The 15255-nt window shown below is 42.0% G+C and overlaps 1 protein-coding gene across 1 annotated transcript in view; it reads left to right on the top strand.

Moving 5' to 3' along the window:
* JAKMIP3 (Janus kinase and microtubule interacting protein 3) overlaps positions 1-15255 on the top strand; it is a 771326-nt gene that overhangs the window by 634649 nt on the left and 121422 nt on the right. The window contains exons 12-14 of the mRNA XM_078643479.1: positions 3080-3163; positions 4084-4146; positions 12911-13009. Coding sequence (XP_078499605.1) covers positions 3080-3163; positions 4084-4146; positions 12911-13009 — 246 coding nt within the window. The remainder of the gene's footprint in view (positions 1-3079; positions 3164-4083; positions 4147-12910; positions 13010-15255) is intronic.

Here is a 15255-nt window from a genome sequence, read left to right as displayed (position 1 = left end):
GGCAGATTGTAATAGGGTGGATTGGAGTGGACAGATTGTTCTTGGTTAGAGTGGGGCAGATTGGAGTGGAGTAGATTAGAGTGGGGCGGATTGGAGTGGGGAAGGTTAGATGGGGCAGATTGTTTTGGATTTAGTGGGGCAGATTGTTTTGGATTGAGTGGGGCAGATTGTTTTGGATTGGAGTGGGGCAGATTGTGTTGGATTAGAGCAGGGCAGATTGAAGTGGGGCATATTGTTTTGGATTGAAGTGGGGCAGATTGGTGTGGGGCATTCTGTAGTGGGGTTGATTGTGGGGGTTGGGCTGTAGTGTGGTGGATTGGGGGTGGAGTTAGGTGGATTTGATTGGGGTGAGCTGTATAGGACTGGATTGGGTTGGATTAGATTGGGCTGGATTGTGGTAGATTGATTTGATGTGGGGTGGATCGGATTGCAGTGGGGTGATTTGGGATGGAGTAGATTGGAGTGGGGCAGATTAGAGTAGAGCAGATTGTTTAGGATTGGAGTGAGGCAGACTGGAGTGGGCTTGATAGGAGTGGGCAGATTGTTTTGCATTGGAGAGAGGCAGATTAGAGTAAGGCAGACTGTTTTCGATGGGAGTTAACCGGATTGGAGTGGGGCAGATTTGGCTGAGACATATTGGAGAGGGACAGATTGGAGTGTGGCAGATTGTTTTGGATTAGAGTGGAATGGATCGGAGTGGGATGGATTGAAGTGGGGCAGATTGTTTTGGATTGAGTGGGGTAGATTGGGATGGGGTGGACTGTAGTGGGCAGGTTGTTTTAAATTGGAGTGGGGCAGATTGTTTTGGATAGCAGGGGGCAGAGTTGGGAGGGGCAGATTGTTTCTGATTGGAGTGGGGCAGATTGAAGTGAGGCAGATTAGATTGTTTTGGATTGGAGTGGGGCAAATTGTTTTGGTTTGGGAGGCAGATTGTTTTGCATTGGAGTAGGGCAGATTGTAATAGGGTAGATTGGAGAGGACAGAGTGTTGTTAGTTAGAGTGGGGCAGATTGGGGTGGAGCAGATTGGAGTCGGGCAGATTGGAGTGGGGCAGGTTAAATGGGCCAGATTGTTTTCGATTTAGTAGGGCAGATTGTTTTGCATTGGAGAGGGTCAGATTGGAGTGGAATGGATTGGAATGGATTGGAAAAGGGCAGATTGATTTGGATTGGAGTGGAGCAGATCGGGGTGGGGTGGAAAGATGTGGGCAGATTGTTTTGGATTGGAGTGGAGCAGATTGTTTTGGATTGGATTGGGGCAGATTGTGTTGGATTGGAGCAGGGCAGATTGAAGTGGGGCATATTGTTTGGATTCAAGTGGGGAAGATTGGTATGGGGCATACTGTTTTGGATTGATGTGAGGCAGATTGTTTTAGAATGGAGTGGGCCAGATTGTTTTGGATTGGTGTGGGGCAGATTGTTTTGGACTAGAGTACGGCAGATTTTTTGGATCCGAGTGGAGCAGATTTGAGTGGAGCAGATTGGGGTGGAATGAATTGGGGTGGGGCAGATTGTTTTGCTATTGTGTGGGGGCAGGTTGGAGTTGAGTGGATTGGATTAGGTAGATTGTTATGGATTGGAGTGGGGCAGATTGGAGTGGAGCAGATTGAAGTGGGGCAGATTAGAGTGGGGCAGATTGGATTGGGGCAGATTAGATGGGGTAGTTTGATTTGAATTTGAGTGTGGCAGATTGTTTTGGATTGGAGTGGGGCAGATTGGAGTGGCGTGGAATGGTGTGGACAGATTGCTTTGGATTGGAGTGGGGCAGGTTGTTCTGGATTGGAGTGGGGCTGATTGTGTTGGACTGGAGCGGGGCAGATTGAAGTGGGGCATATTTTTGGGATTGAAGTCGGGTAGATTGGAGTGGGGCAGACTGTTTTGGATTTGTTTGAGGACGATTGTTTTAGAATGGAGTGGAGCAGATTGTTTTGAACTCAAGTGTGGCAGACTGTTTTGGATTGGAGTGGGGCAGATTGTTTTGGAGTGTGTAGACAAGTTTGGATTGGAGTGGGGCAGAATGTAGTTGTGCAGATTAGAGTAAGGTGGGTTGGGAGGATTGGAGTGTGGTAGATTGGTTTGGGGTGAGTGGTTTGGATAGGAGTGGGGTGGGTTGGACTAGTCTGGGGTGAATTGGATAGAGTGGGGCAGATTGATGTGGGGTGAGGTGGAGTGGATTGGCATGTATTGGAGTGGGCAGATAGGAGTGGGGTGGATTGGGGTGTACTGCACGATTATGTGTTAAAGCATCATTTCAGAAATTACACATAAGAAAGAAATTCTGTCACTTTCCAATTCTGTAGTCACCAACAATCAAAAATAAAAGAAAATATGTGTGCAACGTGAAAAAAGAAGACTTGTCAAAATAAAAGAAAGATAACTATAGAAAATAAATCTTTGCTTGTCCTGCTTGGCATATTTTTGCCAGTCACACGCCTGTTTGCAGGGACACTAACATTTAAAATGAATACAATAGTACCTCAATTACATCGGGAGCAGCTGACAGGCACAGATTATGTTGAATTGATCAGTACTTGGCCCCTGTGCGACAGAGAGGAACGGAAATTATGTTAGGCCTGCCTTGATGAATTATGAGGCTGTATAGAAGAGTGTCATGCAAGTCAACAAATGGCAAGCAATGGGCCGGCTTCAGGCACTTTTCTGTATACAAGAGAGTCTCGCAAGTGAGACATGTGCTAGTGCATGCTGTCACAGGCTCAAACCAAAAAAGGGACTTCTCAACAATCTCTTATGTCAAGCTTGACGCTCCAGTATCCATGGAGGTTGACTTGATGGTGAGCTTCTGCCCGACCATGTGCATAGACTAAAGCTGCAATATGCCGTGACCTGGGGAGTTGCTCTTTACTGTAGTATTGTAAAATGTTTTGTGAATTACAGCTAAGTCAATAATGACTGTCTGTGTCTGACTTTGCCCACACAATAAATACTTTACCCACAAATAAGGTTTTAGCTTATATATTTGCACTACTTTCATGGCTTCACATTGATCCATAACGCACTTACCCACTTTAATATGTATTGTGTTTTAAGAAAGTTTAATGCGTCTACCCTCATATCCTACAGACTCGTGAGCAGCTGCAAGCAGATGTGCAACGGTATCAAACGCAAATAGAGGACCTAGAGAAAACTCTTGCAGAGCAGGGGCAGGTATGGAAAGTGTTTTGCATGCATCATGGAAATAGTGCTGTTCAAAGACCCATAGTGATCTAAATTTTCCTTTATGCTCATGAAATGGATGGCCATACACTACGTTTTGGAGTGATTTCTCACAGGGATGCTATTATTATTTGTGGAAATGAATTCACAGAATACAAAAATTGAGGGACCTTGTTACGTAACATGTGGTAGCTACCATACTATATGGAGTCTGGAGTCTGGAGTAGTGACAGGCGGGAACCCTTTTGTGGGAAATTGCTGCCACTGAGAGCTCATGGTGGGTAGCATTATTATGCTGTCAATGAAGTTATGGCCCATCACAACATCAGTTCGGTATAGTTAACAGGTATTCCAGAACCAATGCTCAGAATACATAGTCGGCTATGTTTAGGTAAAACCATTCGATAATATTAATGTGGGTGGCATCACCACCCTGGTGAGTGTGGACCCCGTGATGCTCAAGAAGAAGGCACAGAGGGGCCCCACTGCCCACCCTTAGGAGGGACCACATTGGCATCCTTGGAGAGATCTCAACTTTTTCTCCTGGCTATTCTGTGGAACGGAAAACAGTGCACTAAAGCTTTCCCTGATGCCTGATGACTCTTGTAGAGAGGGGCTACATTACGTAATCTCTCTCTGATAGAGCATCAATTCTTGTGGCTGTATTATAGAAAGTCCCCTGGGCAGAATGGGCTTGAGCACCTGCTGTGTACCCCCCCCCCCCTCCCAGGGCACTTTGGTATCACAGAAGGGACTGCAGACGCTTTTTAGTTGACCACTGTTATGTTAACAATGTTCGTTTTCTTGCAGTTGTATTAGTTCGCTTGTAATTGTATTTATTGTTCATCAGATGTTGTCCATTTAATTGTTATCACATTTTTAAGACTGAATGATTTTTGTTAATATTTCAGGACATTAAATTGATTGAGGAAAAACAAGCACTATATAGAAGAAACCAAGAGCTTGTGGAAAAGGTATTTGTTTCAATAATTGATTATTTCTAAATGTTCAACATTTTCAGCGGTCCAATTGATGCAAATCTGTTTCGCGCATGACAAGTTAAATTCACTTTTCTGGTTGCCTGCAAACTGTAGAGTAAAGGTACATTACTTGCAAAATATTTTACTTTAGGTATTTTTTACCTCTACATTTGTTTATGAAATTTCTGTTTGCGGTTTCAAAATGCAGAGAGGCCCAGGAGTTATTTTCAAACTGCCCAATTTAAAATTGCTCAACTGTACCTTTGTAATGTTCAAATAGGTATACAAAGCAGTGCCAAACTAAAGATCCAGATTTCCAATCTCTCATGAAAATATCACAAACTTAAGCCTCTTGAGGACCACATGAGAAGCCCTGGTCTATTGGACTGCCCAACATTTGTCACATGTTTGTGGTTTGGGGGATTTTCCTCCCTATATTTGGTTGTTTTGACCCACGATTGCCACCAGGTGCTAAGGAGATCCCTGCAACCACCTCATGTGATGCTGCTGAACATGAAGGTGCTGAGAGATAGAGGTGATCTGGATCATGTATCAAAGAGTTGTATCAGAGGGTGATTGTAGGAGACGCCCGGTGTGGGAGCCAACTTTCTTGAGCTGCACAGTGGAGACACAACCACCATATTCTTGGCCCTCTCAAAGGTCATGATGTGATGCTATTCTGACTAGAAATATATGCACCATAATCGCTTGGGCAAATAACCCATAAATGTACTAATAAACTACCAACGATGGACTTTGATCCTTTTAACTCAATATTGTTCCTAGTGGGAGAACTAAAAGAGCAACGTGATGGTGATATGCAACACTAGCACAGGATTCAACGTAAGCCCATAATACAGATCTGCATTGTGAGAAGCAACCAATGAACCTGTGCTCAGTTGCCAAGGGAGAGAGCGGGCCATCTCTAGGGCTTTGAACTGGCGCAGTTTGGACATTTATACAAAATACTTTCACATTACATATATCGAAAATGACAAGCAAAATATTAAAATTTGAAGGTAGAATTGTTTATTTGCCCATGAGAATCAAATGCAGTCTAATCAAAGAATTCTCTTAAACTAATTTGAGACAAGATTATGAAGAGCAGATTAAATTACCTTGAAATCTATAAAAAGGCAACATAAAATATGGAATTGTATCTCACTACACAAGCTAAATTTTAATCTGCGCAAAGGAGACTTTTCAGCAACTATTAATTTCCCGGGTGTAATCTCATGAAGCCTACAGTTCAGAAGGTTGTAATTGCTAGAGACTGCAATATGTGATATGGTCTGGGGAGTTTTTGGGGCTACAACTGGCAAGAAGGTAAAGAGCTCTAGATTATGAATAAAATGGTCCCAACTCCCAGATCTTGAAGACAAATGTTATCATTTAAAGACAGGAATTGTGAGACTTGCTGGGGTTGTGGAGGCCGCTGTGTCTGTTTGCCCCGCGTCAGCCAGCCCACCCAGTTTTTAAAGATCCCAGCTGAATGGGTGGGGAATACAAATTTGAAGGTGCTAGATGACCCGCTTTATAATAGCAGTCTGGTTGCCATTTCTGAGGGTGTTTTCCAGAAACAAAATACAAGAAGAGGTATTCTCAAAAATGAAATATTGATGACTCTAATGAGCTGGTAGTTTTCTGTTAAATCATGGTGGACATTGTTGCTTTGTTCTGTCTGGGGCTGCCATGGTGATACCAGGCAGGAACAAAACAGTACCTGTCAATGGATCTAGTCGTTTTCTTACAGCTGGTCTGTCGGAAGGTGCTCCTGCTGGAAGGAGTTCCTGCAGTGAGTGCACATCTATAAATGGTGACTATCTGCAAAATATCTTGTTCCTTTACCACCCTCCCCCAGTTGAGACCCTGAGTCTCTTTTTCTCTAGTTCAACATTCCCCAGCATAACATTCTGAAGCCTTGATCCAAAGATGAACCTACAAGCTTGGTTAAAATGGTTGCTTTTGAGTTTGATATTATTTTATAGAATGTACGGAGATCTTTACTCATGAACAGGCTACTCCACCTGAAAAGAGGTGAACAGCGCCAATTCCCTTGGTTATATTTTCGGAGCTCAGTGAGGACGGGTTTGTGTGCAATGGTAAAACAACATCCTGCCATGTTGAGGTATGGGCAAAGCCAGAGAGGAAGCCTATCCCTAGTTCATTGCAGAGACTAACTTACAATCTTTTAAAGGGTCTCAGAACTTTTTAGATTCTTCTGAAGTACTGAATATATATTTTTCAGAAATTCTACAGTTACGGTTTTGCAGACATTAGATCAAAAAAGGTAGGCACCATGCAGCATCACAAATTCATATTCTACCACATGCAAAGCTTCATCTAAACAGGTACACATCACATCTACCAATGGTGCAAGTATACTCAAGGTTTCTTACGTACTGCTGTTAATAAAAGACTCCTTATTGGTCTCAGTAGCACAGTGAGAGAGAGCAAAACTAGTGTGAGCATAGAAAATACAATAGCTAATTATGGTAGTGAGTTGGAGCAGGGTATATGAAGAAGGGAGAGAACATATAGGGGCCGATTAGGATGGCGGTTTTTCCGCATCCTCCGGGCCGGCGGAAGTGTCCGCCGGCCTGGAGGATGCGGAAAAACCGCGGCGGAGACTCCAAAGACCCACCGCCAAATTAGGATGGCTGGTGGGTCTGGAATTCCGTCCGCCGCTTTTCCGCCGCGGTCGGCTTCCGACCGCGGCGGGAAAGCTATAACATGGCAGGCGGTGTCTATGAGACACCGTCCGCCATATTATGATGTTTGTGTAAATATGCTTTTCCACGGCGGCTTTTCCGCCATGGAAAAGCATACGGACATTCACTTTGGGGGCCCGTTGCGGGCCCCCTGGGTGAATGGGGGGTGGGGGGTGCACATGGGGGGTACCTATGGTACCCCCCTGCATTTGCGTACACAAAGCAGCAGGCACCGTGCGGTGCCTGCCGCTTTGTGCATGTAAATGCAACACATGCATTTTTAACATTGCGGCGGGTGCAGCTTGAAGCTGCACCCGCCGCAATGTTAATAATAGAGGATGTGACCGCCACCCTGGCGGTCACATCCTAATTGCCATGGAGGGACCGCCGCTGCCCATGCGGACGGTCCCTCCTACTCAGGGGTGGCGGACGGACGCAAGTCCTTCCGCCATCCTAATCGGCCCCTTAGTGTATATACACATAGTTTGGGAGTAACCTCCTTTAAGAAAGAACAACGCAGATATTTATGGAAAGGGGCAAACACAAAGGGAATGAAGGTGCTAAGGATATGAAAGTGTTGGTTAATAATTGGAGCCACAATTATTTTAATCAGAATGATTGTCAAGCCTAATATATATGCGAAGGAAAGAATTCAAGGGTTATATACTTATAATTCGGTTATCTAGTGTATCTTGTTCTGCCTGTGAAGTTGAGAGTCATTGCTGCCGAAAAATGATATTATTTAGGTGGCTGACGGACGACAAAAGCTATGTGATCCAGGAACACCAAAGTAGGAAGGAAAGTGCTGAAAGAAGAGGTCTCGACTTTATAAGTGACTTCAAAATGAGTAATGCAGTATGGCCTAAATTCGGTGGGGAGGAAGACATTTCTTTCTACATGGCGCTGTATTTGGGCTCTAGAATATCATTTATCTACCTGCACTAAATATATATTTTATAATTCAGTATAAATATATTAAGTTCTAGGTCAGATAGATCCAGTTTTCCTAGTTATTTTAGGTAGCGAACTGCTGTTTGCACCTGTTTATGGTGACAACACACGATGAGCTATTAAGGTACATGCTGGAGCCTGTATGATATGAGTCTGTAAAAAGTTATTCTTGCTAAATTGTACTGGAAATTTTTAAGATATTTTCACCGACATACAACTACGATGATTAATGTTCTTCCTAGAGAGAGATGTGAGTTTTGTCTAGTGGAAGTGTTGACTCATTTTAAGGTAGCGCAGAGGGTTCATTAATGTACCTGCTGCAAAGAATTGTACCACGCAGATCAGAAAGTGCATTTAATGTAAATAGGTCAGTGGGTTAATGCTTTTGTCAGTGAAGCCCTATTGTTATTTGCAGTTTATACGTTAAAATCCTAATATAGCTCAATGAGCTATTAACTGTTGTCAAAGAGTTGCACCCATACTGCGGGGTATAGATTAGAGCACTATGATTTTTTCCCCAAGTCTTTCATTATCCCAATGATGCAAAAAGACTATCCCCCAGATTCATCAAAGTCATGTTTTGCGAGTCCATAATAGCGAATTTTAAGGATTCGCTATTAAAGAGTCGCAAAACGGGATGCATGTAGGAATCGCAATATTTTTTGCGATTTCTACTGATTCCTTATTTGCGATTCGCTAATTGCTAATCGCAAATAAGGAATGGCTTTCCAATTCATTCCTATGGCCCATAGGAATGAATGGGGAGTCATTCCTTATTTGCGATTAGCAATTAGCGAATCGCAAATAAGGAAGCAATTTCAAGGGTGCCAGGGTTGCACCCCTGAAATGCTAATGTTCACTGGTGTTGTGCACACACATGTCCCAAGGACATGTGTGTTTGTAACATACAACTTAGAAATATGCACTAAAGTGCATATTTCTAAGTTTTTGCTATTTACCACGTAGTTAGACTTCGCAGTAAATAGCGGCCCCAGATTGCGAATTCGCAATCTTGGAATGGTTCATGCATTGCATTTAAGGAATCGCAAATTGCGATTCCTTAAATGCAATTGCAATTTGAGAACTCGCAATTATTTGCGAATTCTTAAATTGAGAGTGCATGAAACCATGATGCATCTCAAATGCAATTTTTGCAGGCGCAAACGGACGAATTTTGCGATTCGCACCGTTTGCGCTCGCAAAAATGCTTGGTGCATCTACCTGTCTATTTGGCTAGAAATCGATTCTTATTATTAAAGAGAACCCCCCAACCATCGTGGTAACTTTTAAATTCTGAGTGTGTGCTTCTCCAGACCAAGCACTATTAAACTATACTGTCTACTAGTATAGATGACATGTGACTCCTACACCTTGTAGTACTCTGTCTTATGTCACATTTCCTATGAACTAATTTACACATGTATGATTGATTGTCTCTGTGTAATGTGTGTGTGATGTAAAGTGGTCTGACACCCTACACTGGTATGAGTGGCACTATAAAAGTAATTTAATGCATCTGAGAGAGAGTGGTTATGGAGACTTGAGGGGCACTGTTAAAGGGTGGTAGTGAGGAAATCCATGGCAGAGGGGGTCATTAGGTCACTTGGGGGGCACCAACAAACATTGTTGCATGGGGCGCCACCAGCACTAAATCTGGCTCTGTATGGTGGCCAAAAATATATAACAAGCCGTAGATGTTTTATACGTGTACTCAAACAGTTCGACTAGTGCACTTTCAGGGATGTAAAATAATAGTGGGTGACTAGAGGAAGATATATTTAAGAAGCTTTGCTTGAATTTACATTTAACTATTGCCTTTCTAAGTGCCACTCATTTTATTGACCTCATAGAAACATAACGTCAGCCCCCGTGACTTTACCTGCGTTTTGCAGACTGTGCAATAGTTTCTGCAACAAAGTCCATTATTCCACTCAATTGTCCTATCCAATATGTCTTATCACCCAGTTGATGTTATGTAATGGAAGGGATGTTTTTTTAACTTTATGTTATTTCATGTCATATTATGTTATGTCCATTTGCATATCACATTCCCACCATTTATATGACAAAAAAAAGCTTAAATATGTACACTGCATGTGGCTGGTATCACAATACATCTTTCATTCTATAACCTTTGTAAAAGATTGTAAGGAAGAGGTGTGCAAATGTACGTGATTTTGAAGCTTGCATGCTTTCACTAGTGGATGCTTTTAAACTTAGCAAATCCCTGGAATTGGTGCGCCACCCTGCCTTGAGTTCTGGGTAGGTATGGTGCCCCGTAAGGGTGACTGAAGCCCTAGCCTGGGGGACTGGGCTGTCCAGGCAAAAGTGTCACCTTTACCCTCCTTTCACAGGGAATTCTTAGAGCTGGTGGGCCTGAAGAAGATAGAGACTCCTCCCAGGTCCAGTGTCAACCTACCTTGGCATGGAAGGTGGTCCTGCCCAGTGAATAGAGCCCTGACCTGGATCAAAGGGCTACCCAGGTGAAAGAACTGGCATCACCTGCCTTTCACTGGGGATTCATGGAGCGTGTTGGCGCGGAGGAGACCCAGACTCTTCCTGGTACAGGGCCACCCTGTTCCGGGGTAGGGAAGGTGGATTCTTTTGTTGCTTGGATTATGTTGGGGTGAGGAGAGCATGCTGCATGTTCCATTCTCATAATGTGTGTCCATAATTACAAGCCTCAGTATCTAGTAATTGCCTTTCCCTGTTTAACATTATATCTCAGTGGACTTCCTGCTTCGTGAACAGAAATAAGATGTTAGGTTTAAGAAAGTTTTCCACCTTTGTGTTTTCAGCGACTTCAAACAAGCCCATAATTTGTAAATGAATCCTATAGATATTGTTCTGTAAGTCACTAAACTGGTACTTTTATTGCTGCTCAACCACTTAAAGGTCCCTCAATACTGTTGTGTGCTCAGTTGTCACATCGTCCAGATATACAAACCTTCTGTCTCTTCTTCTGTCACTTTATTCCACAGCTAATTATTGAAATTAATGCATTTTCTCATTAACCTGTTTGTTTCATTCAAGATTAGATGTTTCATGTCCATGTTTTTTTTTGCATCAATACCACCTGCCACCACTTCAGCCATCATCGGTCTGCTGATCAGTAAACCTGCTTTCAATGTTGTGCTCTTGCTTTCTCTGTTTGCCACCAATAAAAACCAAGAAATGGTTACAATGTCTATGCAAGCAAGCTTGATTTATCTTAATTTGACCCTCAACACAGAGTCCAGAAATCCCAAATACCTCGTACAGAATCTCCCTTCACTACATCCTGACCCAGGACTAGTACCGCACGTACGAGATGAAAAAACAAATCTGTGTTACTGCTGTTTCACCAATTCCATGACCTTCTCAAATCATCCCGTTGTAGAACAGGTCCTCAGCAATATGCAACATGATGTAAAAGTGAAGTGGTGCTATCTTGTCAGCCTTATAGCTGTTTCAGAAGGTGTCAAACATTACTGCAAGGGGGTGAGCACAAGTTAAAAAAACAACTATAAGTGTGGTTCACGCCAGTGATCATTGTTATAGTTGCAAAAAAATACAATTAAGAAAACTCAGATTATTCACTTCCACAAGTTACTGGCAAACTGGTTGCCAGGAGTTCCAGTGTGTAAGTTACAAAGATGAATCATTCAGATGTATCTAGTGAGCAGATAAAATATCTACCACACTTTCTCACCAATGCAACTTCTGATGCTGTCCAATTGGCTCATCCATTAATGTCTTTAACCACATCAGCGCGGCGCAGATTCCTGCGCTGTGCTGAACGTTCTAATGAGCCAACGGGCTCATGACAGAACGGTTCCGTCATGAGCGCAGCTCAACCGACGCTCATGACGGAACTTGCTCAACTTACAAGACCACTAAGGTAGAAGACAAAAAAAAGTACAGTAATTTTTCCATAGTCCATTTTGGGATACAATGGATGCAAACTAACTATTAGCTGTACTTACATTACTATTAGCAATCTTCATTGAATACCACTGGCAATCTTCATGGCCCTTGAAAACCTCCATTATGGGAGTTATTCTGCATAAAATTGATAACATTTGTTTTGCATAAATTCATAACGTCTTAACTGCTTATAAATTAGGTAGTAATTTACCATCTTGTTCAAAGTGAGTAAATGGCTATTTGTGGTGACGTAACCTTACAATAAATAAGCATGAGTGGTAGTCCTGATAGGACCCTATCATTAACCTTCAAATTAACACTTTTTGGCACAAATTAACATTACTGTTTGATTTTCAGTGTTTGTTGCCCAGCAGTAAATCTACACCTGACTGAGTTTTTGTGCTTGCTACACAAAAGGAAATATATGTACTGCCAGTAGTATATGTCGTCACCAAGTGTTTGTACATATTTATTTTATACCACGATTACTATTTAGCAGTACAATAATCTGAGCCACGTTGCCATGTTTAATTTTAGGCTGTGGCAAATATAAATTATGTAAAACTTAATTTTTAGGTTCCACTCCAAGGTTAGCTTTAAGCCTTAACCATGGTAGTTTAAATTCAAGAATTTTCTCTTGTATCTGCAGAGTAATAAAAATATTGCTTGTGTTTTCACAGTACCACATGTCCATAAACTAGGTGCATGTGCAAGGAGCCTTAGGTCTATAATGAAACCAAAAAAGATAATGAAAGAGCCAAAGATGAGGTGCACTCATGAATGCCCCATCGGAGTAAAGCTATCTGTGTACTCTCAATTGAGTTATTGGCCTATGGTGGGTATTAATCTCACAACTTAGCTAATAGGTATAAAGACTTTTATTTAAAATTATATTTAAGAAAGTGAACTTTATGACTTCATTGAACCCTTAACAGGTCTTTTTAAAAATGAGTACAATTATTTGATCTTTTAAAGAAAGGAGATATTTGCCTTTCAGTGGTTTCTACTCATAGCTCTGTGGTATTTCCGTGCGAATCAACTCTGATTCTTCTCCCTGATTTCTCTAATTAGGACTGTGCAATATTAATGTAATTCAAGTAAATGTTTCAAAACTCAGACTTTCACTAAAAACCAATAACTTACAAAAGTCTTTAATATGTTAATAAAAATGATACTTTTTTGATTTGCAGATTAAACAAATGGAAACTGAAGAAGCAAAGCTCAAACATGATGTGCAAGATGTCAAAGACCAAAATGAACTACTGGAGTTCAGAATTCTAGAGCTTGAAGTAAGAACCTACTCGGAGTGAATGTTTTACTCTCTTTCATATGAAACACTTGCTAAAACCCTTTTTTACATCTAAAACTGAACTTCATTATATATCTTTAGAAATGGATCTATTTATAATCTTGATTGCCATATTTCTCTTGACAATACGTCCTTAGTTTATGGTGTAGAAAATGCTCCCGGGACCTGGATGGTAAATGCCACCTGTGCACTGCAGCATCTATTGTTCCTCCAAAAAGGTGACCTGTAAAATATGGCTTCAGGCCTACCATGTGCAGCCTGATCGTAGCAGTCTCAAAACCTGCTGCCAAACCTGCCAAAATAACACTTTTTGAAAGGTGGACAAAATTGCTCTTAAATATTAATATCAACTCTAAGTTCACCTTGCTATCCACAAGAATGGGTGCCTGACATTTTAAAGTGGGAAGAGAATAAAGTTGCCATGTTCTTCCATTAACTACTCTCAAAAGCTATTCCCACTGACAAGGCTGCAACTGGATCCAAGATAACATCAAAGTGCGGATTATTAGAGGGGGTAGGATGTTTCTTTCTGCCTATAGAATCTTTTCCCACGATGCTCCAGAAATGCAAGCAGAAGTGAGATTTGGTATCCCTTACCTCCATTTTCTAATGCGGGTGGTCACGAGTGGTCATGGTCAGAGTTCTGCTTCTCAATAAATTTCTACAAAAAATGGCAGCAAAATCAACTCAAATGACCATGCGCTCTTGCACACCTCATGGTGCCATTCATGATGATTTTTCAACACTGCTTGCACTACTGGCACTAAATTGCAGCAAGACATGCATATTTCCGTCTATTTGTGGGACTCCGCAGCATCTCATTGAATTTTTATGTAACTTTGCGATATACCGTGGAATGAAACTCTGCGAGTTCCACCCAACTCTACAGATAATAAACTTTATTCTACAGCGTTTGGCATGAAACAGAAATCAACTTAGCTGTTGAAGTTGGATTTTTATTAAAAATGTGAGAAAAGGAAACTGTTCAAAGTTAATTTTTTTCCACCTAAAGTTCCTGGATGTGAATTTTCATTAACCTGCCAACAGCTGCCCAGCCAGTGCTTGACATCAATCAGGTGTGAAAACTGCTCTCCGAGCAGAACAGGGGCTTAGGCCTCATGACAGGATGTGCTGGGTGTGGGGCAAATGATCCCTATGAATGACAGTTGGGTTGGGACCAGGAACTTCATTGACTTGAAAAGGACAAAGGGAAATCTTAGGAAGGGAAAGCCTTTGTTCTCCAAGCCCACGTTGGCAAGGTTGGCTCCAAATACAGTGGGAGAGAACCCTCAAAACCAGTTTGGAGTGAACACAGAGGTGGAGGCTGCACATTTTCCTGGCCACATCTCTGGGTGGAAACAAAGGCTCTGCGCAAGGGAGGAAGAGTTGCCCTATTTTAGAATTTAGAAGCAAGGTGAACTACGGGATTGCTTGTCACAGGGCAAACAGGAACTGCTGAAGAAGTGAGTAGGGTTACCTCTGGAAACATTTATCATATTGTTTAAAGAGAGGCCAGGAGGCATGCCCAAAGACTTTGCAACACATACCATAAATGTGGCTTACCAAGGAACTCTCCTCAGAATACTTAGTGAAGCTGAAGAAAATCAGATGAAGACTGGATTCGTTTTTATATAAGCTGAGAGGAACATTGAAGGCACGACCTGCTCCCCATTATACACAGGCCAAGGAAGTGGATTCCAACTGTGAGTTGGCTAAGTTCCTGAATGACTATAGTACACAATAGGCTTTAAGGGGCCTTTTTCCTAAAGTGGTAGTTCAAACAATGGGGTAACCCTGTGTCCCTCAGAACCTGGGTCGTATAGACGTTTAAAGCAAAAGTGGTTCTGTCGGGTAGACCTGTTATTACTTCAAAATACAATAAATGTAATACAGAAATTATACTCTCTACACACACAAAGAAGAAGGGAAAAAGAAAACTAGTACTCTTTAAGCCTGTGCTCAATATTTATCAGAATTAATTCATTCAGTTATGAGCTGTTTGATTGTATCAAGAGAACACAAATCATGTACAAAATACTGTTTAGTGACAGTTGTGCATAGTGAAACAGTGACAGAGTGCGCAGTATATACAATGTCAACAGGGTTTTATATCTAAAATTATTTCTTTAGAGGAGGCCAGAGTTTTGTTTGGAACCACAGTTTCATCCTTGTTGTGGAAACTGGGTCATTCTGGACCTAAAGATTGCGTCGACGTTTTGACCCTTC

Source organism: Lissotriton helveticus, chromosome 5_1 (assembly GCF_964261635.1).
Source record: "Lissotriton helveticus chromosome 5_1, aLisHel1.1, whole genome shotgun sequence".
In the NCBI taxonomy this organism is placed as follows: domain Eukaryota; kingdom Metazoa; phylum Chordata; class Amphibia; order Caudata; family Salamandridae; genus Lissotriton; species Lissotriton helveticus.
The sequence above is the reverse complement of the archived record's forward strand: the minus strand, read 5'-3'. Positions and strand labels throughout refer to the sequence as shown.